Source organism: Phaseolus vulgaris, chromosome 11, assembly GCF_000499845.2.
Source record: "Phaseolus vulgaris cultivar G19833 chromosome 11, P. vulgaris v2.0, whole genome shotgun sequence".
NCBI lineage: Eukaryota > Viridiplantae > Streptophyta > Magnoliopsida > Fabales > Fabaceae > Phaseolus > Phaseolus vulgaris.
The window spans coordinates 2,765,689-2,781,015 of NC_023749.2; the positions used below are offsets into that span (position 1 = coordinate 2,765,689).

The 15,327-nt window shown below is 29.4% G+C and overlaps 1 protein-coding gene across 2 annotated transcripts; it reads left to right on the forward strand.

Moving 5' to 3' along the window:
• Nucleotides 1-8,368: 8,368 nt before the first annotated feature.
• Nucleotides 8,369-13,366, forward strand: LOC137820428 (nucleolin 1). Of its 2 annotated transcripts, none has more exons than XM_068624520.1 (20): nt 8,369-8,657; nt 8,786-8,834; nt 9,283-9,428; nt 9,510-9,758; nt 9,875-9,991; nt 10,071-10,169; nt 10,260-10,376; nt 10,477-10,581; nt 10,769-10,858; nt 10,962-10,994; nt 11,167-11,232; nt 11,344-11,436; nt 11,539-11,583; nt 11,664-11,755; nt 11,837-11,954; nt 12,060-12,154; nt 12,248-12,338; nt 12,428-12,519; nt 12,674-12,993; nt 13,088-13,366. In XM_068624520.1, the coding sequence occupies exons 1-20, from the start codon at nt 8,625-8,627 to the stop codon at nt 13,117-13,119; spliced, it is 2,082 nt and encodes a 693-aa protein (XP_068480621.1). In that variant the 5' UTR covers nt 8,369-8,624; the 3' UTR covers nt 13,120-13,366. The 2 variants fall into 2 exon arrangements, with proteins under 2 accessions (XP_068480621.1, XP_068480629.1); XM_068624528.1 differs by having other exon boundaries at nt 8,372-8,657; nt 11,170-11,232.
• Nucleotides 13,367-15,327: the final 1,961 nt, after the last annotated feature.

The following is a 15,327-nucleotide window of genomic DNA, read 5'->3' on the forward strand; positions in this document are numbered from 1 at the left end:
GTTATGTGTATCTTTTAGCCGGAGGAGCGATTTCATGGAAAAGTGCGAAGCAGTCAGTCATCGCTGCGTCCACTATGAAGGCTGAATTTGTGGCATGCTTTGAGGCCACAGTTCAGTCTAATTGGTTGCGGAATTTTATTTCAGGACTTGGAATTGTTGACAGTATTGCCAAGCCGCTGAAAATTTATTGTGATAACTCCGCAACAGTCTTCTTTTCTAAAAACGACAAGTATTCCAAAGGTGCTAAACATATGGAATTGAAATACTTTGCCGTTAAAGAAGAAGTTCAGAAACATAAAGTGTCAATAGAACATATTAGCACTGATCTTATGATTGCTGACCCTTTAACAAAAGGGTTACCGCCCAAAACATTTACTGGTTATGTTGTAAATATGGGCATTATGTCTACTAGTGAATTATGAATGTTGTTAATGCTTATTTGACACTCTGAGCTCATTGATAAATAAAGTTTCTGAAATTTATGTTGTTTTCTACTTTATGTATATGCATGCAAATTATGTTATTATGGTGTGGAAAACAAATTATGTTGTTATTGATGACAATGACATTATGTTTGAACCTATTATGAATTTCTCACTATAAAGTCATATTAAGGAGAAATAATGATATGGTAGTACATGGAAGGAAATGTGTTGATTCAAATGACATGTAACCGCCATGACTCTTATTATTTCTGTATTCTTGATTATGAATAATGATAAAACCAATTTATGTAAGGCCTTTTAAATGCGCAATTATGTGATTATTAAATCATGAAAGTATTATAACTCATATGAGTCAAGTGGGAGAATGTAAGAAATTATGTAAATTAATTTCTATAAAGTGACTCACATGACTTAGAGTTTGGGCTTTGGGCCCAAATATGATTTAATAATAATAATAGAATTAAAGGCCCATTGGTTAATGTGAGAAATATATATCTGATGATATACCTAATGAAAACCTACATCTGATGGAGATTGGGTACTAAAGGCTATAGGGTTCTGTCTCTGCAAATAATAGTTATCTCACTGTTAACCATCACGAAAGTGTGTGACAAGAACGAAATTGCAAGAGATAGATTGGGATAAAGGGAGATAAAGTAACTGCTCAATTAGGATCACTCATGGATCAAGGTAAGTGCCTATTCCTTCTTGATTGTATGATTGTGTGAGAATCATGATATGATAAGATCTATTTGTGAACATAAATTGTATGTGTTCAATTTACGTTCATTCATGTTTGACTTACAAAACACACCTCCATAAAGAAATCCAAAAGTGGCTGCTTCCAACTCGTGTGAAATTGAGGGGACAGAGTTCAGAATGGAAAGTCAATAAAAGTGAAATTGAGGGGACAAAGTTCAAAATGGGAAGTCAATAAAATAATAAGTTTAGAATGCATAATAAACCTATTTAAAATTGGGATTTTAAAGTTTTTTTTAAGCAAAAAAATTAATAAATTAAGAGAGACATTTTAGTGTCTTAATCTTTATACAGAATAAAAGTTTGCACCATCTAATTATCTATTCTAATGACGTACATGTTTCAAAATGGTTAAGATCAAGACTTAGTGAACCTATAACAAAAATATTCGTCACTTTCCATACAAACATAATTATGCAGCAAAAAGCATATGCTAACATATTTATACATCAAAACCTGTATTCTAGTTTAACCAGCACTACACATAAAAATCACCCCCAGTGCATCTATGTTGCTACCAATCTAACCATCATTAAATAGATGTTTGACACGACTTTTGTGTTATCCGCTAATGTATTTGCTCTAGATGCCACAGGTGATCGAGATGTAAAACAGTCTTGCTAAAATTTTACCAATTTTGCAACCTGATTGATGTTCAAACTATACAACAAAACTGCGTAACCTAAAAAAAAAAACATCATACCTTCCCGTGTAAATACAAAGTTAAAAATTAGAAGTCAAACAAAATAATCTAATAAGTTTAGAATAAATAATAAAACTAGGTAGTCTCATTTGGCAAGAAATTCAACTAATAATAATGTTAACAAGTTTTGCAACTTATAAATTTAGAAGATTTGTATCTAATTACTTCAAACTAGTCAATTGCAGTTTTTTTTATTGGTTGAAGAATAGTAGTAGTGATTCCGTCACCATTCGTGTGACAAATCAGTTTATCGTCCTACCCATCTAATCGTATAACAAAAGTAAGTTTCATTGACACTGAAATAGAATGTTGACTTTTTGCCTTGATAATGAAATGGTAGATTTTTCCACAGATAACGTGGTTTAATGACCTTTTGATCAAAATGCTAAAAGAGATCCTAACATTATCAGGTTTAAGGAGGTTGGTATAATTATTTTCTATACGTTAAATTTAAATGATTATAAAATATTTTATTTTCTACTATGTCGTGAAAAAGAAATTTTGTCTCCCAAAAACAAAAATTAGAAACTGTCTGTTATATTTTAAGAATAACTAATTATAATACATTAAATTTATAATTTAACTACAAATAAACTATGAATCTTTTCTTTTTAGTCTTTATACAAATTTAGTTTATTTATAATATATTAATATATTTTGGCACAATCATCCTACACTTATAAAATGATAGATATATAGTTATAAAATAAAGATTGTTTGTTAAAATTATCTCACTAGTATGTTATAAATAAAATTAGTATTACCTAGTAAATAAAATAAAAATTATTCTTCATAATATGTAAAAAAATTAAAATAACATTATCAAAATATAAAAAGCGAAAGTTAATTTTTTTAATACTGATGGAAATTTTTATGTTTTTTTTAACTTTTATTTATTAATAACTTCTATTATTTAGTGTATAATTAGTTTGGGTAGTGTTTGCTGCTGCCAACTGTTCATATGAATGTCATGAAAGTGGTGACAAATCTGTTCTATTTATGCATATTTTGTCTTATTTGATGACCCTTTTCGTCCAACACTATTTTCAACACCCACCGCAAGCAAACCAAAAGGCACTTCACCCTTCAAAAATACCACCAAGAAAACTACAGACCAAATCACGTAATGGCGCTTCTTCTTCGCCTTCTCTATATAATCCCGCGCCTAAGCTGTTGGAAATCCCACATCGACTAGAAATTAGAGTCTTTCATAGTATATAAGTGGGTGCAAACCTCACCTCATTGAGCTGGTTTTATGGGATTGAGTTAGGCTTAAAATCTACTTCGTAATATAAGCTTCTATCGTAATCCATTCACGATGATTCTCATGATCTTGTTAATTTCTCTGCTCGTGGTATCAACTCTTCTAATCGGTTACAGGTATGTACGAGTTCGTGGCATTGTAATCACTTCTTCTCTGTTCTTTTTGCCTTATCTTAAGATTTTATAATACATTGATTCTTCATGAAGGATTGGGAAAACACGTATCAATGTAGTAATGAACGGTTCTTTTGTTAACAATGGTGGATATCAACACCTCAAGAGTATTAATTTTGTATTCTACAATGCTTCCAGTGTTTGGCTCCCATCCCTGTTAAGGTAGGTATGCAGTGTTCAGATTCACCATATTTTGAGTGCAAAGTTTAATTTATCCTCTGTTTCCTCAATTCGAACACTACTCCATCCACAGTCTCTGTTTTTTGATCCTCTGTTTCCTGAATCTGAACACTACTCTATCCACCGTTTCTGTTTCCTGAATTTCTACCCTACTCTATCCACAATTTTTTAATGTTGGAGACTTCTCTGCAGATTCTATTAACTCTTTCATTCGCTTACAGGTACATTGGAGCTTCTGCAATTACTTATTCTCTGTTTTTCCTTATCTTGAAGATTTTCTAACACATTCAATTACAATCAGTGGGAAAAGAACTATGAATCTGGTTATGAGCGATTGTTTTGTTAACGAGGAGGGATATCAACACATGAAGAATCTTGATTTTGTATTTCACAATGGATGCTTACAGTGCTTCACTCCGGCTAAGGTCAGTGTTCTGGGTAGTTTCACTGTGTTCTGCATTGAATGTATTAGAGAATATTTCTTTTCGCTGTAATTTCACAATTTTGTTTAGAATTATATTTGAAGTTTGTGTGACTCTATCATTGTTATAGATTTGAATCATTCATAAATATTTTTTTCAATGTTATAAGAACTCATTCCCAGTCTTCTATTCAGACACATAACCAATCTCCTACAGTTCTAATGTTCTAGGTTACCACATCAATTTAATGACTGAAAATCATAATTTTCAAGTTTTTCAAATATAAAATTATAAAAATAAATAAATATAACCATTTCAATTATCACTCAACACAATAATCTATTTATTACTAGCCATGCAAATAATCTATTTATTACTAGCCATGCAAATTTAGTCACAGTATATATATATATTATCAAGTGCTGGATTATATTGATCAAAATAACCATTTCAGAAAAAAATAGTAAAATAATTTTAAAAGTATCACCTAACTAATTTTAAAAACCGAAATAATTAGTTACTATTATACTAAATTATAAACATTTTAAAAATTATAAAAATTATTGATAACTAAAATAGTTTTTATTATTAATATAAATTTATAAAATAGTTTTTATTCATCAACTATTAAGATTTTAGATTTTAAATTAATATTAAAAGATTAATTGAAATTAATTTATAATCTTAAAATATTATTAGTTAAAAATTTAAAAGCCAATTTAGGTACTAATTTAAAAGTATTTTATAAATTTTTATTAATAATAAAAATTATTTTAGATATAATTAATTTTTTAATTTCTAAAATAGTATATAATTTAATTAATGTAGAAACTAGTTATTTTTTTCTTATTATTTAATAAATTTTTTTTAGTGTATAATTTTTAATAGAGGTATATGTGGTTTAAATAAAATACAAAATATATACAAGTTCATGGAATACTTAAACTTTGACATAGTTAAAAGATTTACATTTTTCTTGTATTTCTCTAACTCACTCTTTATTAAATATTTTTTGCATTAAAAAGGAGTCACGTATCTTTCTAAAGAAGTATTATTTTTTCAAAAATAGTTTCTGCATTGTTTGTAGTATTTTATTTTTTTCCAGTAAACTTCTAGCGCCAACAGAGTATTCTAAATCCAAAATTTGAAAATATTGTTTTTAAAAAAAAATAGAAAAGTTATAAATGTATATTATTATCATAATAAAGTTTAACTTCTATGATTTAACAATTAATTTTATAATTTTTAAAAAGAAAAAACTTATAAATGCTTGTAGTGGATTCAACCAATTTATCAAAACATAACCATACATCGTAACCCAAAAAATTGCCGTCAATTTAGACTTTTTTTTAAGACCAAATTTCACAAAACTCCAACTATTAGATTTTAATATATCATCAAAATATCAACACTAACTCAAAAAATATGAGAGTTCGTTGAGTATTCTCTTAAAGAATTCTAAATTTTCATCGCAGTATATTTGTAAATTTTCATCGCAAAGACTTTAATAAAAACATTTGTAAATTTTTGTTATCATCGCAGTATTTAAAACATCCCATACATATATTAAAAATTTCACGCAAAACAAATTTTATACATAAATTCCAGCAATCAAAATGAATCAACATAAAGTGTTTTGTTTTATTAAATGGACAGAAACATAAATAAATAAATTATTATGATGTTCTAGTTCTCAATAAATTTTGATTTTAATCGTATTATAACTAATAAAATATTTAATTAAATATATACATTTTTAAGGTAATAAAGGTAGACATTATTAATGTTCTATTTTGAAATTTTTTTAACAAATACTATAACATAATATATATATATATATATATATATATATATATATATATATATATATATATTATAAGGATGTTTCTCCCTGGACCTGACAAATGATTTCTTGCACTCCATATTTTTGAAAAATACCATTTTACCCCTTTTGAAAATGACTTCCAAATTATTCTTTCCAAAATATTTTCGGAACATATTTTTCAAAACATGTTTTATGAATTCTGGATTTATCATTCTTAAAATTTTAAAAATATGTTCCGTAATGATATTTTGCCTTCCAAATTTTCTATTATGGAAACTCATTTGACTTACGAAATCCCTATTTGGACAAAACCCTATTTCGAAATCATACAAAATTATCAAGAATAATTCTAGTATCGTAAAGAATGTACGGGTGCAGAAAGAAAAATATAGGTGTACAGGAAGAAATATTCATATTATAATAGAATATTATATTCAAGTTTTACTTAAAAAAAATAAGATCTTACTACTAAATGAGTATTGAAATTTAAACAATCTATACATTCTAGAAAGACAAAAGAAAACATTCTTAAATATTAAAAAACCATTATCGATTTTTGTAAAGGTACTAGAGATTGGTGGGAGTTTTTTCCTAAATCTCCATGCTTTTATTCTTGCACCTCATACTTAAAAAAAAAACTCAAATTTTCTCTTGACATTTTGAACCTTTTTTCTTTAATTTTATAAAGTGAAATTCATAAACTTTTTGGTTATAGAATTCATAAGTTAATATTTGTGTTTTAGATCGTATAATATTACAAATTATACAATCTATAATACAATTTTATATTTCGGATTGTAGAACTTTGAATGAATAATTTTAAAATTTTAAAATTATGAAAATGCATAAAGATATTATGGGAGTGCAAAAAGAAATCCCTACATTTCGAAGATATGTGGACTATGCGGATCAATCTACTTGGACTCATGCGGGCTGCATGTTGATTGTTTCTTTTTGCACCTCCATATGTTCTTCTGTCACCTCCGTACACAACATGAGAATACATTTTTATCTTTTTTGTGTCATCCCGATAAAATAGTTTCCGAATTATGTAATTTGGAAACTCATTTGAAAAAAAAGACTTCCGGATTACATAATCTGGAAGCTAAATAAGACTTTCAGATTATGTAATCTGGAAAGTAATCATGCATATGAAAAATGGTTTCCGGATTATGTAATCTGAAAGCTAATTACAAATTTGAAAAATGACTTATAAATTACGTAATCCGAAATATTATAAAGGGGTATTTTTGGAAATTTGAAAATTTATGGAGGTGAGAGAATAAAGTATGGAGGTGTAGGAATAAACAGTTTTATAGGTTTTGTGAGACGAATCTAAACGGGTCAGTGAGTTGAAATATACAACCGTGCCCCGTATTTCTTCTAAACGATCAACCCATCTAGTTCGACCCGCATTATCATTTATATTAAAAAGATACACTTTAAATCTATTTAAACCTTACAAAATTAGTATCTTAATTTAAAAAATAAGATTGACAAATCAACATAACAAAAGTGATTTTTTGAGTAAATGATTTGCACGAATTTCTAGAGGTTAGGGATTTGAACTGTGTATATGAATTATAATAGTTTAAGGTGAGTGATAAGTGTGAATGGCTAAAGATTAATTAGAGTGAGGTGTAAAGATTTAAGTGGTACACGTTTAGTGTAAATAGAATTTAGGTTTCCAAATTTAGTTTAAGAGTAACTAAATGTAAACCAACAAATATAAACCAGCTCCAAATATTAATATACATAACAATAAAACAACAATTGTTTAAATCATTATTTTTGTGAAAATTATTACAAATTATTCCTTTATAATCGCGAGATTTTAAACAACCATACCTAATTACTAGAATTCTCATTAGAAAATATATTTTATATTTAGAAACTATATACGTATATTTAGAGAGAAAGTAAACAAAATTACGGAGAATAAAATAAGATGATATAATATATTTAAGTCAATTATTATATATTAGTTTTAAGTTTTGTAACAATAGAATATATATATAACTACCTTTTTTTACTAAAGTATAAATATAATACTTACTTAAATTTTGTGTAGCCTCCTGAGATAAACTCAACAGAAATGTAGTATAATATTAAGAAATAAGTTTTTTTTCATAATATAAATTATTAAATAGCGTTCATATATTTTTTATAGTAATTTTTTATTTCATATATTTTTTAGAGAATACCTTTTTTCAAAAGGAAATTATATGCCTTCCAACTGATGTTAATTTAAAAGTCTGAATCTAAATGTAAATTTATTTTATTTATTTTAATGAATATATATATGAAACATTTTTAGTCATAATAAAATCATTTTTAACTATATTTCTTTGATAATATCGTTTCTATATATTTTTCTTACTTTTATATCTTTTGATTTATCATTTTTAATACATTTAGATTAGCCAGAGATTTTATTTTATAAATTTTCAATAATCAAAAGTAACATTATAAATGTTAAGTTGAAAATATTTACTTTTTATAAACTTTGTATAATGTTATATTTCCAAAATACTTCTTTATTAAGCTCTTTTTCCAGATTTTAATCTTAAAAAAGAAAAAAAAAGTATTTTCAACCGTTGGCAAGAAAAATATCTAAGCCCAGCAAAACGCACAGCAGCATTCATTGTTTGTTGCAAGGCCCAAAACCCTAACCCCTCACCAGAGCGAGGCGCGCTCAGTATATAATCATAGCAGCCGTAACCTCTCAGACACACTCTGTTCTTCCAAAACCCTAATCTTTCGGAACGTAGGGTTTTGCAGAGCCTCTTCCTCCTTTTCTAGTTTCTTTCTCTTCACAGCAACACTTTCTTTTTCCCTTCCTTTAACCTGAAATGGGCAAGTCTAGCAAGAAATCTGCCGTCAAGGTTTGTTTTTCGTTCTTTTTTGTTTCAATACTTCTATGAATTTCGTTTTCATTGGACGGTTTTTCGTCTTTGCACTCTTTCTGAGCTTACTTTTCTATGTTCTTTGCTGTTGTTTTCGTTTCTTGAAGGTTGACGCTGCTCCAGCCGTCGTTCCATCATCGAAATCCGCCAAGCAGGGTATTCTATAATTTTGCTTATTTTTTTCTGTAGCTTTGTATGATGTGTTTTTCTTTTGTTTTTTTTTAATATTATTTTGTTATTTGTTTGTACAACATATTATGATTGTATTGTTTTTTATGGGTTCTAGTTAATGGTATGCTTTAAGGTTTTGTTGTTGTTTTTTTTACTGGGTTTTGCTCTAATACTGTTTTGAAACTCAGTTTGGGATGAAAGAAGGAATTTGTCTGGTTTTGTAACTTTCTGTTGTGGAATATAATTCAAGTGTAAACTAAGATGATTAAGTCTTTCATTAGTCTTAGTTGGCTTTGTTTTATGTTGTTAGGGTAAATCATTGCAAGTATTGTTGTTGAGTAATAACAACCTCAAGGAATCGGGGTTTTGATATTCTTTTTGATATTTCAATTTTTTTAGTTTTTCCCTTTCTTGAATTATATTTGTTTTACAGGCAAGAGACAAGCTGAAGAAGAAATTGAGAAGGTGATTGCAAAAAAACAGAAGATAGAGGAGGTTGCTCAGAAGAAAAAGAAGGAAGCAAAGGTGCAAAAGAAGGAAAGTAGTTCTGACGATTCTTCTTCTGAATCTGAAGATGAGGTATTGTACAAGTCTATTCTATTCATGGTTTAATGTATTGGTATGCCTAAATTTCACGATTTATACTGTTTTTTGGATCAGAAACCTGCTGTCAAACCTACCGCCCCGTCAAAAAAGGCACCTGCCAAAAATGGTACTGGAAATGCCCCTTCAAAGAAAGGAAAGCCAGCTTCCAGCTCTTCTGAATCATCTGAAGATAGTTCTTCTGATGAGGAAGAAGTGAGTGCAAAGAAGCCACAGAAAGTGATAGTTGAGAAACAAAAGAAAGCTGCACCTGTGCCAAAGAAGGAGAGTAGTTCAGAAGATGATTCCTCAGAATCCGAAGATGAGGTATTGCTCCTGACTATTTATTGTTGAGTTCTTAGAGGAGGTTTGAATTTGTTGTCAGCATATTGATAATTTGTTTTTGCAATTACTTCATTATGCTTTTGTTTTGTTGCACACAGAAACCTGTACCAAAAGCCGCTGTTCCTTCAAAAAAGGCTCCCGCTAAAAATGGCGCACTAGCAAAGAAAGGCAAGACAGCCAGCAGCTCCAGCGATTCTGAATCTTCTGAAGATGAGGTATCGTTTATGTCAGTTTTAAATCACTCTTATTAGAATTTTTATGGGCATTCTCATGCTTTTTTTCTCCTTTTTTTAGAAACCTGCTTCCAAGAATGGTGCAGTAACTGCCCCTGCAAGTAAAGGAAAACCAGCTGCAGTTTCAGACTCTTCTGATTCGTCCTCTGACGAGGAAGATGTGAGCAACACGTTACATCACATGTCAACTAGTGAAAACATTGTTTTTTTTTAATTACTCACCATTCAATTTTTTTGATGTTGTTTTAAGGTTCCAAAGAAAATATCTTCAACTACAAAGCCGCCTGCATCATCAGTTGCTCCAGCTAAGAAAGTGGAAAGCTCGGATGATGATGATTCAAGTGAAGAAGATTCCGATGATGACAATGTAAGTCGTGGGTTATTGGGTGTAACTGGTAACGAAACTTGTTTGGTTATTATGAATTTGTTCTCGAGATTTATTTTTTCTTGTAATTGGATGTATATAGGATGTCAAGCCTGCTGCAGCTGCTGTGTCCAAGCACACTGCTGTGTTAAAGAAGAAAGTTGATAGCTCTGATTCTGATGATAGCAGCTCTGAAGAAGAAGACGATGTAAATTTTATTGTTGTACTTATCTTTTAATATTGTATTTTTTCAATTTATGTTCTCTAACTAATAATTGATTAAATAATTAGTCTGTACAAGGAGGTTGCAAATGACTATCAAGTTCCTTACTTATCCTTAATTCTTTTTTCATGCAAATATTTACTTAACAAGCCCACTGTTTTTGTATTTCTAGAAAAAGACTGCCAAAACTGTTTCCAATGCCAAGACTTTGCCTTTGTCTAAGAAGCCTGTAAAATCGTCAAAGACTAGTGATTCAGATGAGGTATTTTATTTAATTCTTACTTTCTGAAGTTTTTTCTTTGTATTTTTTAATTTAATTTAACTTGTCTGGCATTTTGTTGAAATACATTGGCCAACTTTTACAGGAGTCTTCTGACAGTGAATCTGAAGAGGAAAAGGTATGCTTGAATTTTGTTGTATTTTATAGTTATTTCCTTTGTATATTAGCTCATGTGTCTCTGCTTACAATCTGCGCAGTTGTATGTTGAAAATGTAACACGACTATTGTCTCGGATATAATAATTTGTGTTCGCATTGATGATCCTACATGGTTCTTTTATGTGTTATCAGCAGGGAAAGAAGATGGAAATAGACGATGATGATAGTTCTGATGAAAGTGAACAACCTCAGAAGAAGGTAAAGTCTCTTCTTGATTTGGTATTTGTTATATTTTAATATTTTTTGCATTCTTATTTATTTTTTTAATGCCGGATGCCTCCAAAGTAAGACTTTTTTTTTTCTCTCAAGGCTGTGAAAAGTGCCAAAGAAAACAGTGAGAGTTCTGATGAGGATAGTGATGAAGAAAGTGAGGAGGAACAATCCAAAACTCCGCAAAAAAGAGTAAGCAGCAACACTTTATTTCCCTTTGTCCTACCCCAAATGTCAATTTGTTTAATCTTTTGATTTCCTATTTTAATATTTACTGTATTATTTGCAAAACAGGCTAGGGATGTTGAGATGGTTGATGCTTCAGCTGGAAAGAAAACTGTATTTGCTCAATCCTCTCTCTTCTTTTCTTGCATTTGAATGCAACTTGTGTGATGTGATTATATGTGGATTTTTTGCAGCCCAATACCCCAATAACACCAAATGCAGAAAGTGGTGCTTCAAATACTATTTTTGCAGGGAACCTGGCATACAGCGTTGAGCGATCTGATGTGTATGTTTTTTTTCTCATACAGTACTATTTCTTGCTTTTTTCACTTATTTAACTAGTAACATGACGTTTTGTCTATTCCAGTGAAGATTTCTTCAAGGATTGCGGAGAAGTTGTTGATGTTCGTCTTGCTACAGATGAGGATGGAAGGTTCAAGGGATTTGGACATGTGGAGTTTGCAACAGTTGAGGCTGCCCAGAAAGTGAGTTTTTGATATGATCTACTTGGATCATTTTTTTTGGTCCCTTGAATTGGGATTCGCATAATCAAGGTTATTTAGCTGAGAATCTATTCATTATTTTTGTAGGCTCTTGAGTTGAATGGTCATGAATTGCACAATCGTCCACTGCGGCTGGATTCTGCCAGGGTTCGGGACAGGAGTTCTTTTACTCCCAATAGCAGGTAATTCGTGTATAAATGTTTTATAATATTTTGTTATAAGCATCACGATCAAGATCAATAAACCGTTTTTCTTATTTCCATTAATAATTGTAGCAACTGGAACAACTCATCACAGAAAAGTGGAAGAGGCCAGTCTCAAACTCTATTTGTAAGGGGTTTTGATAAATCCCTTGGGGAGGATGAGGTAAATTTGTTCGGTCAAGTTGCAACATAATGTTTGTTTCTTTTATTTGTGTTATAATAGTGATAAATAATTTATTGACTTTATTTTAGATAAGAAGTAGTTTGGAAGAACATTTTGGTTCCTGTGGAGAAGTTACAAGGGTATCTATTCCCAAAGATTACGAGACTGGTGCTGTCAAGGGGTATGTTGTCGGTTGTTTTTATTTTTTATTCTTCTTCGGTCATTGCAAATCTTGCATGCTTGTTATGTTCGATTGCCGAATGATTTTCAGGAGTGCTCTTTTATCTACCTGCTTCTACCTACTCTTTTAACTTACCAATTTGACTTTCTTACAGGTTTGCTTACATGGACTTTAGTGATGCTGATGGCATCAGCAAAGCTCTAGAACTCCATGAAACTGAACTTGGAGGTTATACTCTTTCTGTGGATGAAGCAAAGCCGAGGGATAACCAAGGCTCTGGTGGTAGAGGCGGTGGTGGAAGAGGTGGTGGTGGTAGATTTGGTGGTGGAAGAGGTGGAAGTGGCGGTAGATTTGGTGGTAGTGGTGGTGGCCGTTTTGGTGGTGGAAGAGGTGGAAGTGGTGGCCGTTTTGGTGGTGGAAGAGGAGGTGGTGGAAGGGGTCGTGGACCACCCAGTAGATCCTTCGCTGCGGAAGGTATGCATTTTGGTCTTCTAGTAGTACTTACCATTAGTATTTGTATTTGTTTTGCAGTGACTGATTGTGGAATATTGTGTGATTGATTATGCAGGGAAAAAGACCAAGTTTGCCGATGAAGACTAGAGTGGCTGAGTCATTCTTGCAGATACTGAAATTAGTATTTGTTTTGTTTACCTTCCAGTAGCTTTTTGGTTCCTCAGTTTTGGTAATTGTTAGTATGAATTCGTAGTATCTGCTTGTATTCGGAAATTTTGATATTTGATACTTTTGTCTTCTCCTATGCATTATTATTGTTATTTTACAGTTATTGTAGCTTTTGCCGGATAATTATTCTCAACTCAAAGCAAATATAAATATATATTATATGCAATGCTCTTACTATCTTTTCTTGGCACTCTCTGTAATGTTAAGCGATGATCATGTGCTTTTCCAAAAATATATTTGTTTGTTTTCTAATAATTCGTTATTAGAACGTATCTTTTATACATGTTTTGTTGTTTGTTTTGATTATCAAATCCTTGATTTTGATGAATTAAATTAATTATTTGAATATCAAATCCTTGTCAATATTTTTATTCTATAACAAGCATCGCGTTTAAAGTAATGAGTTTTTGTTTGTTTATCATTAAAACCTACAATACGATTTGTTAAATGAATAATATTTTATACAATTGTTTTGCTACGGATGAACTTGTTTTAAATTTTGTACTCAGTTTTCATAGAAATTCTTAATTCTATCTACCATTTTCTTTAATATCAAACATAGTCTCTTTGAACCTTGAGTTGTAAACTAATTAATTAATGTTGAATTTAGTCTTTCAATTTTTTTTTACTTAAAATTCAATTAAATTTTAATTTTTAATATCCTTAGATCTTTAATTTGATGTTTAACTATTTATATTTTGAATATATAGCAATAAATTTCTTGCATTATCTAATGAATTCTACCATGGTTAATATTCTTACGATGAGACCGAATCTATTTTATATTCTTTCTTATTTATAATAAAGATAATGTAAAGATGTGTAGGAAACTATTATCGAAGTGTTGTCGAAGTTGCATGTTTTTCAAAGTGAGATGCATGGAAGATATAAACCCTAAATTCTATCCTAAAGATTCACTCATTCATTTTAGAATCAAAATTTAAAAATTCAAAATATAAATTATTTTAGATTTATTTATTTTGAAAAAGAAATTTAAGGGAAATATTTATACTTAAATTGAATGCTTTGAGAGAGAGTTTACATATGCGTATTAACTAATTCAAAGCAATCATTTTGGATCTTTCTAAGTGTGGAATATAATTGTTTTATATCACTGTGTTTTTTTTATTGTATTTAGGTGTAATTGTGAATTGTTGTGAAGTTTGTTGTTATGAAACTTTTTGAATTCTTAGTGGTTGCTCTATTTTTAATATCTTTAAAATTGTTTTTACTTTGTTTTTAATATTCTTGATATAAATAACTAATTGTTTTGCAAAATCTGGTTGATTTTCTACAATCACATTAAAAATAAAATAATTTTGAAATTGACTCAATTGATTTTTAATTAATTGATTACTTATTGTCTTTTAATCTACTTTCAATATTTGGGAAAATCGTTCATAAACAATGGGTTTACTCTTGTTTAATATCTATAATTTTAATAATTTTTATCACTGAAAAATATTTTTATCTAAAAACATTAAAATACAAATTAATAAATCTCACACTTAAAGATGTTAAAGAAAAAAATGTTTTTTATGAGATGAATTCTTTTAAAAATTGTTAACAATAAAACATATTTAATTTTGTACCGATATCAGGAAACAAATTGAGCACAAACACTTTTGAAAGAGATGCATGTTGGATTTTGATGGATGTCTATAAAAGTGTTGTGTTTCAGTTTTTTGTGAGGGTTAAACTTTTTCAACCATAGAAGAAAGTAAAATCATTTGGAGAAGATAAACCAACACTTTTACTATATAATGCATCCCACTTTAATTCTTTTATTTAAAATAATATATTAATCTTTATTTTCTCTGGAATGTTAATAAAATAAAATGCATCTCAAAAAGTATTTTCTAAAATGTTAAGAAAGTGAAATATGTTCTAAAAGTGTACTTTGAGTATGTGAAAATAATAAGAACATTTTAAATGTTGCTTTTTAAAAGTACTCCATTCTCATTTTAAATAAGTACTTTTTGGAACACTTTTTCTATTTCATGTTATAGAATGTAAAGAAAAGCATAATGTACTCATAGAAGGACTTTTCAAGATGTAATGAAAAATAAGAGAGTTCTTTCTAAAAAAAGAAAAACTCGTTTTGAAAAGCTTATTTTAAAAATTGTC